Here is a 9,875-nt window from a genome sequence, read left to right as displayed (position 1 = left end):
TAGCTTCTGCGAATGCTGTCAGTTTTTGTTCCTGAAAACGTATTAGTACAAGGTGGTGAGATCCAAATAACTACCCTCCACTTTCACTTACTGGGGAACTGTATTTTTCTCCCAGCATTCTGATATCATAATGCTGAGAAAAGTACAGAGCTAAGAATCTTGTTGAAACTGCTTATACACTATGCTATGTGGAATAAGAGTGCCATAGGTTACTGCATGTGATATTACTGAGTCAAGCCCTGTATTTTCAACACTGGGCTACAGAAATAATATATGGCAGCTCTGACATGGCTAACATTTTAATTATCTTATTATTTTTAAACAAACAATGTAAGACAAAGTATCATAAAACAAGTTAAATGTTCAAGTATTTCATTACATGCAACAATGAGATCTGGCCATAAAGACAAAAAAAATCCCAACAGGTATATTCAGTGGAATGACATAAGTTTAAGCCGTTCATAGTGGTTTAGTCCACTGATTGTGTAAAAAAAAGGACATCAGAAACCAATATGCTATATAACAACTTTGTTTTTATTGCATTAAGTTATGAATATATTGATATAATTTTTCAGTGAATGCTTCTGATGAAAACTTTTCTAGGACTCTGGTTCTTCCAGCAGCTCCCATTATTCTCTTTAACGCAGGGTCTTTGACAAATTTCTCCATGGCTGCTGAAAACTCGTTTGGACAAGGCTCACACAAGAAACCTGTCACATTGTTTACAATGGATTCCAAAGGTCCCCCGGAATTTACTGCAATGACTGGGCATTTCATGTACATAGCCTCTAAAGGAACTATGCCAAAATGTTCATTACTTGGTGTATACAGCACACAAATACAGCTACTTAGAAGAACTATTTTCTGTTCATCAGAGAATGATCTCAGGAATGTGATCTGCTCTTCAACGTGAAGCTTAGCAGCAAGAGTTTTCAATTCTTCATAATATTCTACATTTTCCTGAACTGCTTCATCATAGCCACCAGCTAAAACCAGGTGAACTTCACTCCATTCCTTAGCATCAAGTCTACTACGAAGGTCATGCAAGGCTTCCAAAGCCAACACTAGATTTTTTTTCTTTTCATACCTATTGATGGAAAGAAACAAGAATCTCCTTTTGGGAACTATGTTAGCTACATCGGCTGAAATGATAGTATCAAATCCATTGAAATTCAAGGAAGGATACAAAACATCTGGATTCACATGAGACAATGATTTGAAGGTTTCTTTGAAAATGCTTGCTGTGAAACAACTGTTGACAAGAATACAGTCAGCCATGCCAGTTGTATACTCTTCCAACCAGTCCAGTGGAGCTCTATAAATACGTTTAATAAATGATTCCCTTTTAGTTAGAAGCTGATCCGGGAAGTGACAATAAAACAAAACCTTCTTGCGGGTCCGGGCTAGACGGAGAACTGGAATGCATGCAGACACCTGAAGAAACAAAAAAGCCAACACAGGAATGAAAACTGCTGCAGTGAATAAGAGGGTCTCGCTTTTATACTGATCAGACTGTTTGGCTCTGCTCTAGTCTTAACTTTCCCAAGACAAACCCTCTTGGTCTGACATACATTAATTCTTTAGATTTGGATAGATACCATTTAGGTCAAAACAGATATAATTTGTTCTCTCAATTATGAGATATGATATAATAGGCATCACTGAAATCTGGTGGGATGACTCTCACGATTGGAATGTAGTAATAGAGGGGTATAACCTTTTTAAGAGAAATACACCAAACAGGAAAGGAGGAGGAATAGCCTTATATGTCAGGGATGTTTATACCTGTGAATTAAGTGGAACTATTTATACCTATGAGGAGATCCATGACATATTCTGTAAGCCAGATGGAGAACAGGGCTCTGTCCTGGGCCCAGTGCTATTCAACATCTTTATAAATGACTTGGAGGACAGAATTATTAAATTTGCAGATGACACCAAACTAGGAGAAGTAGCTAATACCCCAGATAGGATCAAAATTCAAAATGACCTGAATAGATTAGAAAGCTGGGCCAAAGCTAACAAAATGAAATTCAATACAGAGAAATGTAAGGTACTGTAGTTAGTTAGAAAAAATGAAATGCACAGATATAGGATGGGTGACACCTGGCTGAAGGAAACTACGTGTGAAAGGGATCTAAGAGTCCAAGTAGATCACAAGTTGAACATGAGTCAACAGTGCGATGTGGCAGCTAACAAGGCCAATGCGATTTTAGGCTGCATCAATAAAAGTATAGTGTCTAGATCAAGGGAAATAATAGTGCCACTATATTCTGCTCTGGTCAGGCCCCACCTTGAATATTGTGTCCAGTTCTGGGCACCACATTTAAAAAGGATGTTGAAAAACTGGAACATGTCCAAAGGAAGGCGACTAAAATGGTGAAGGGTCTGGAAACCATGTCCTATGAGAAATGACTTAGGGAGCTGGGTATGTTTAGCCTGGAGAAGATAAGGTTAAGAGGTAATATGATAGCTCTGTTTAAATATTTGAAGTGATGTCATATTGAGGAGGGAGCAAGCTTGTTTTCTGTTGCTCCAGAGAAGAAGACCTGGAACAATACAAGCTACAGGAAAAGAGACTCCACCTCAACATTAGGAGGAACTTCCTGACAGTAAGGGCTGTTCGACAGTGGAACAAACTCCCTCAGAATGTGGTGGAGTCTCCTTCTTTGCAGGTTTTTAAGTAGAGGCTGGATGGCCATCTGTCGGGGATGCTTTGATTGAGATTTCCTGCATGGCAGGGGGTTGGACTGGATGGCCCTAGTGGTCTCTTCCAACTCTATGATTCTAAACAGGAAGCAGAACTTATGCTACATTCCCACTCTTTCATATGTCTTTTCCCAGCTCATAGAAAATGTGCTACTGTATTTACTTTGGAAGAAATGGAGGAACCCTTCAGCCATCTTTATTCAGGCCATTCTTAAAGATTACCGCCTTCCCTTCATACTTCTGCATAATTACACTTGTCTCTCCATATTTGCTAGGGTTAGGGGCACAAGAGCCCTGTGAATATGGAAAAACTGCAAATAACAAAAACACTTGAGTTTTTACCTGAGAGGACACCTCTCTAGGAATCTCTAGGTCCTCCAGCGCAACTCTGTGGTCAACGTCCGACAGACACTTACCATAGAACTGCCATGGAGGAGCTACAAAAGCCTAGTGTAGTCGTCTCTCTAGGAATCTCTAGGTCTTTCAGTGCAACGTTCAGCTAAAGTTGACCATAGAGTTGCAGCGGAGCACTTTGGTATTCCTAGAGTACATATTAATAGGGTTGCATGTCCCGGATTCTGCCAGGACATTCAGTTTTGGGCTGTATTGAATGTCCTGGCCAGGTTTCAGGCCCAGTCCCACTGCCACCGCAACCATGTGACAGTGGTGGCCTGCGGGGCCTGCCTGCCTGCCTGGCTAGGCCTCACTGGCCTTGGATGGGGCTCAGGTGGGCCCTCCATCGCCACCTACCAGGCAGGATGGGCCTCAGCCAGCTGACTGGGCCCCGAGGAGCGAAGCCTCTCCTCCAGCGGCAGTGTATCTGCACAGGGGCCAGCCAGCTGCATGAGGCTCCGTGCTGCAGAGCAGGTGGTGGTTGAGGGCCCGCCTGCTCCCCATGGCGGGCACTCTCCTTGGTCTCAGCCAGCTGGCAGTGAGAAACCTTTGCAGGCTGGCTGGGTGCCAAAGAGAGAGGCTGTGGTGGCAAGGCCTTCTCCAGAGGCAGAGAATGCACTGCGCAGTGCATCCTCTGCCTCTGAGAAGGTTTGCTGGCTAGCTGGGACCTGGGGAGAGAGGCTGCAGTGGCAAGGCCTTCTCCAGAGACGGAGAAGGAGCTGTGCAGGTCCTCCGCCTCTGAGAAGACCTTGCTTCCACAGCCTCTCTCTTTGGGGCCTACCTAGCAGGGAAGGCCTTCTCCAGAGGCAGAGGAGCGTCCTCCACCTTGGAGAAGGCTTTGCCACCTAGCTGGGCCCCGAGGAGAGAGAGGCCACGGCGGCAAGACCTTCTCCGAGTCAGAGGACACTCCTCCGCCTCTGAGAAGGCAAGATTTGTTCAGCGGAGGTTTGCCATTGCTTTCCGCAGAGGAGGCTGAGAGAGTGTGACTTGTTTGCGGTCATGTAATAGGCAGGGAAGCAAACCCTGGTCTCCAGAGTCCTAGTCCAACACACAAAGCTACATCCCAAACTTCTATCCAGGACCAGGAAGAATGTCACAATGTCCTCCATTTTGAGCATGAGCGAGTAGCATGAATTTATACGTTGTAAATGTTTGTGTCTCCATTTTTCTTGAGCGCCCTACAATTTGTCCTACATTTTGTGGAAGGTAATTATGGCAACCCTACATATAATCACATCCATGAATGTCAACGCTGCAGATATGGAGGGATGATTGTACTGTCTTGAGCTGCATTGGCACCACTATAACCGCCGTTGCATGGAATTCTGGGAATTGTAGTTTACTCCGACAGAGGAGGCAACTGTTCCTAGGATCCCAGCCCTGAGGCAAGGGCCAGGGAAAGCGTCCGAGAGGGGGCCATTGCAGCCACTGGTCGCAGACGAAGACGTCTGCGCTCTCTCCGCTGAGGAGGAGGACGTGGAGGGCCAGCCAGGCCATGCGGAGGGCCGCGCAGAGGGCACAGCCCCTTCCCAGGATGCTCCGCGGCAGCCAGCCCCCCGCCGTCCTCACGCCCCAGCGGCAGCGCCTCCGCGAAGCAGCGCCGGGGTCGAAGCGGGGCGTCCAGATCTGCACCCGGCAGCCCCGCGAGCGCAGGGCCAGCGCCGCGTCCAACACCAGCCGCTCCGCCCCCGACGAGGCCAGGTCCGGTGTGGAGGAAGAGCACCGCCGGACCTCCTCCCCTCCTCCCCTCATCCGCCGCCATTAGGCAGCTTCCCAGCTTCCCTCGTCGGTGGCGCCAGTGCGCATGCTCCGATCAACGGCCACGTCAGCCTTAGACACGTTCCTCGCGGTGAGGTGGCTAAAGAACTGCCTGTGCGTTTTTAATGTGGCCGCGAATGAGGGAAGAGGAGGAGGAAAAGGAGGAGGAGGGGCGCCCTCAGTGATATGGTGGGAGGGTTGTTTTCTCCCCGCTCACTCTCTTGGCTGTCGAAACGACGCATTCGAGTCAGGCACTAGGGTGGACAGCTCCCTGAGGGGTCCTCCGTTGCGTGGCGAAAGGCCCCCTCTTCTTCTGAGCGCTGAACGTGTCTGTTCTCAGACGAGAGCGAGGGAGGCGTGTGTCAGGGCTTGAAGATGGTGAGAGCGAGCGAATCTGTGTCTGAGGGGCTCACTATTGAATGTGTATTAAGCCTTGTGTCTCACCGGGTCGTTTCCCTTTGCCTTCCAGCCGGACCAAACCCCAGCGCCACCAACGTCGCGCCTCCCCGCCTCCCCCAGCAAAGCCGTCGCCCCGAGGGCCGCCGGATCCACCGTTCGGCAGAGGTAGGCAGGCAGCAGCGGGACAGGGACCGAGGGACCAGTGGGGGAACGCAGACCCCAACGCCGCCCAGGAGAAAGGAATCGGAACATGGTTTCTCTGCACCCAGGAGCCGGCCCAGAGCAGAGAGAGAGAAACCGTTCGCGTTCTGCAGAACCAAGTGGCCCCCAGACTGTGCCCTTTAAGAGCTCCTGGACTTCAGCCCCAGCATCCACAGGCTATGTCCATCGTGGCTGAGGATTCTGGGAACTGGAGTCTCGGAAAGGGCACAGTTTGGGGACCGCTGTAAGCGAACTGGCACAACTCTTTGTTTTTGTGTTGTTTGTTTGTTAAGCCGTCTACAAGTAAAGGGTGCAATGAGGGAAGCCTTTTGTATTTGGCTCTTGTTGATTTGAACTGTTGTGTTGTTTGTTGTGTGTGCCTTCAAGTCGTGTGCTTTAAAGGCCAGGGCCAAGGCTGGGTAACAAATATGTTCAGTTGTAGATGTTGTCGTAGTTAATTCGTGGGTATGTTTGTATGCCTTCAAGTCGTTTCTGACTTATGGTGCCCCTAAGGTGAACCTCTCAAGGGGGATCTGAATCTTGCTGTCGTGTCCAAACCTTGGCCTGTTACAGACAGCCAAATAAGCTGCTTGAGTCACAGTGAGGGATGGTGTTTCAATGATGCATGGGTCCTAGAGTCCAGAGCGCACCAAAGCCATGCTCCAGACTGGAACGTGGCTTTGGTGTGGCTTCGGACTCTTAGGATGCTTGCATCATTAAACACCATACCTCCACTGTGACTCAAAGCAGCTTTCATTTTGGCGTCGGTACAGGCCATAGATCTGAATCCTTGGTCGGAATCCTTGGTCTGAAGCTTTGTTCCGAGGGGATTTACTGTCACCTTCCTCTGAGGCTGAGAGCATGTGAGTTGCCCAGTGGGTTTCCATGTCCAAATTGGGCACCACCCCTGGTCTCCAGTGTCACAGTCTAACCACACTCCAACCATGTGCCAGCTGCCTCTCACTGAGTTTGAATTAGGGTTTGCCTTTGCAGAAAAAATGCCAGCTGTGGACAAGGAGCGCCGGCCGCACGACTTCTGCGGAACCGGAGGGGGATTTGGAGGTTCTATACAGAAGACTCCCCGGCCTCAAGTGTAATAAGTACAAATAGGCCAGTAGATGGGCGTATTTATTGCCATGACTCTTTGAATCTAATAGAGGCCTGTTACAGACTGCCAAAATAAGCTGCTTGGGGTCTCTTTGAGGGATGCTGTTTAAATGATGCATGCATCCAAGAATCCAGAACTGCACAAAGCTGCCACTCCATGCTTAGGAATGGATGTGGCTTTGCCGCAACTCCGGACTCTTAAGACCAGGCCATCATTTAATAGCAGCCTAAAGAGACCAACAGCTTTATTTGGCAGACTAACAGGCAGCAGAGTTTATTGGAGTGGACATCTTTTAATATTTGCAAGAGTAGCTATTTTTACTACAAATCCACAGGTCGGAGCAAAATTAGGGATATTTGATGAGCATATTAAGAAAGGGCAGTAAAGAAAAATAATTGACGGGAAAACCCTCATAATTTTGTTTTGGCTCCCATAATTTGCAACTTTTATTGCAGCATTGCTGGGAGAAATCATTCAGATTTTTGACATGCCACACAACTTCTATTCGCACGAAAGCCCTGTAGAATATAGGGGGAAGTTTTCTTTTAGGTTGTTGTTTTTTTGTTTAAGGCCCCTTTCAGTTTTATTACAGTGGACTTAGGAATCACTGATAATTATTTTTAAATTATAATGGCTGGACATAGCCCTGTTTTGTGGGTGGAAGAAAAAGCATAGAAAATAATGTGGTTATATCATGCCTAGCCCCAAAGGCAGATGAAGGGCCCTCCCTCCATCCTGGCCTTGCAAGGATAAAAAAGAGATAGGCACAGTTCATTATACCTAATCCGAGAAGGAGATAGATCCTCCCTCATTCAGCTGCCCACATCCTGCCTCAGAGGCAGAAAAGAACCGGCAGTATCTACTGGACTTGATCCCCCTTCTCCACTGCCATGCCTAGTTTATTCAAGTCCTTATCCAAACAGTATCCCCAGTGCTTTTAACCAGTCTTCTCAGTTGAATTTCCAGCTCCATGGCTTTTTTGGTTTTTTTCAGGATTCTAGACTTCTCTTTCCCCCTGTGTTCTGAACTCTGTACTTGATTTTTGTTTTTCTCTTCCCAACTCCAAGCAACAGACTGAGTGGTTTCCTTGTTTCTGCCTGTCACTACTTTTCAGTTTAATCAGGTAAATTTTATGGCCCTGATCCTCCCCCCCGACTTTTTTAATATTAGCTTAATTTTCACACTTCTGCTTCAGTTTTTAACTTCCTGATTCATGCCTTAACCGAACTGACTGAAAATGACTAGCATTTGGGGGGGGGGGGGGATAATTAGCTGCAGTTTTCAGTACAATAAAAAGCAAACTAAATTCAAAATGGAAACAGTGCTGCTCCTTCAGAAATACTGCCCCTGGAGTAAATGAAGTAGTTTTTAAGACATAGTATTTACCTTATACTAATATTTATATGGAACTAGGAATTCTCTAATCTGCATGGTTAATGAGGATGGTAACACTCTGTACCCTGTAAACCAGACTTCTCCAACTGGTGCCCTTCCAGATGTCGGATTTCAACTGCCATAATTTTCTGATGTTTAGCTCTCCAAGGCTGGTTTTGATGGCAACATAGTCCGAGAGCCCTTCTGCAGTGAGGAGGGAGGATCAACCTCTCTTCTGGCCCTCTTGTATTCTGCTGCCAGGGAACACTCACCACTTGATTTTTGCCTATATCTGGATGGGGTAGTCCCTTCCTAGGGCCAGGTACAATCTGGGAGAGCTTGTTGGATTTGTGTGGTGTTTGTGTAGAACAGATTGCATTAGTGTTTCAAGAGTGCTTTTCATCAGAAAACAGTTTCTACAGCTGGAGTTGCTAAAGAAGATGGCCAAGGATCGAACACTGCCTGGTTTGTTCACGTTAAGGTATAACAGTGCACTTCATGTAGGGATGTGTCCTTGAAGAAGATTTCAACTGCAAGTGTTACAGAGTTAGAGATGCAATGGTCCTAAAAACCAGCAGGAATTTTGGAAACCCTCTGTCATGCTTTAGGATTGTTTTGGTTTTTTGTGCTCCCTTTTTCATTGTGGGTCGTCATTCATGGGATGCAACACTAGGATACTGTAGGATTTCAGCACATAGAACACATTATAGCGTGTCTAATAGTCGTACACTATTTATAACTTGTAGGCTAAATTCAGTGCAATGTAACCCACATAATTGTGTGTGCCACCTGCAGCATGTGGATGTATCAAAATATTAGAAAACTGTGTAAAACCCACGTTTTGGTTTACAGCAGGACCTGCTAGGCGGGCAAGTAGAAGTGATAGGCTTCACATAGTGGTCTCTCAGCTTGTGGAACTCTTTTGTGTTTACATCAGGAATGTGGTAATCTGGGTACATGCAGCTTAATTCAGCCTGTCATGGGTACATTAACTTCTTTCCTTCCTCTGTTTCCCACTGATTTAATACAGATCTGCTTTAGGAAATACACTCCTCCCTTTAGGGAAAAGATTTTAGCTGCCATGATTTCTAATTAATTTTTCTAATTAATCTAAGATTGTAATTAATCACATTTTGTGATACTGAAGTCTTTGGCAATTATGCCTTTATGATAAGTACTGTTGCTTAGTATTAACTGCTTGTGCTTTCATCTTATTAGTTATCTAGACATATAGAGGCAGAAATTCATTATAAAAATATCTTCAACAAAAGTTTGTATTTATATGTGGTTATAGAAAAGCAGGTCTTTACCTTTCTAATATCTCTTCTTTTTTTCTCTAACTTCAGGGGCCCTGTTCCGTTTTCGTGTTATGAGTCTTCTCTTTATTGCATCTTGTTATATGTTGCACATCTGGGGTAAAATATACTCGGTCAATAGACACTCTGTTTCCCATTTGCCAGCTTGAAAAACTACAACTTGGACCAAAATCGGGTAGAAAATTCGGTAGTGTATCTTCTCAATGAAACTATTAAGAAGTTTTTCTGATTCTGATTTGATATTTCGGTTAAATGGACTTGTACTTCGCTAAGTAAGATTTTTGGTTCTTTCCTATCAGACATTCTCCAGGTTGTATAGCTAAACGCAAATTGCAATTAATTTCATTAAAATATCTACATAAGTGAAGCTATGTAGTGTGTTTTTTTAAAAACCTTTGTGTCATTTTCTATGACATTTTAAAGAGGTGCTAGAATGATTTTAAACAAAAGTTCTGTGTGGATTAAAAATAAACTACAACAATGCATGGTCGCGGCGTTTGAAAAGTATAGCAGTGTTGTCAGGACAGTTCAAACTAATTTCCTGAATATAGAAGATCATACAGATATAAAGTACGCCCTCCCCTATGCGGGGATCCATGGGCATGCGCCCCCACTAC

The 9,875-nt window shown here is 45.6% G+C and overlaps 2 protein-coding genes across 2 annotated transcripts; one reads left to right on the top strand and one right to left on the bottom strand.

Annotated features, from left to right (window-relative positions):
* Positions 1 to 513: 513 nt before the first annotated feature.
* On the bottom strand, positions 514 to 4,864 carry ALG2 (ALG2 alpha-1,3/1,6-mannosyltransferase). The gene is given in 3 exon segments (XM_042473594.1): positions 514 to 1,437; positions 4,534 to 4,809; positions 4,811 to 4,864. Coding segments are annotated over 3 exon segments (1,233 nt in total). The 3' UTR covers positions 514 to 534.
* A 371-nt stretch (positions 4,865 to 5,235) lies between these two features.
* SEC61B (SEC61 translocon subunit beta) lies at positions 5,236 to 9,407 on the top strand. The gene is given in 4 exon segments (XM_042473593.1): positions 5,236 to 5,366; positions 5,368 to 5,424; positions 6,454 to 6,584; positions 9,289 to 9,407. Coding segments are annotated over 4 exon segments (438 nt in total).
* The last annotated feature ends 468 nt before the right edge of the window (positions 9,408 to 9,875 follow it).

The sequence above is a fragment of the Sceloporus undulatus genome, chromosome 6 (genome assembly GCF_019175285.1).
Source record: "Sceloporus undulatus isolate JIND9_A2432 ecotype Alabama chromosome 6, SceUnd_v1.1, whole genome shotgun sequence".
Taxonomy (NCBI): domain Eukaryota; kingdom Metazoa; phylum Chordata; class Lepidosauria; order Squamata; family Phrynosomatidae; genus Sceloporus; species Sceloporus undulatus.
Note: the sequence above shows the minus strand (reverse complement) of the source record. Positions and strands in the feature narration are given on the sequence as shown.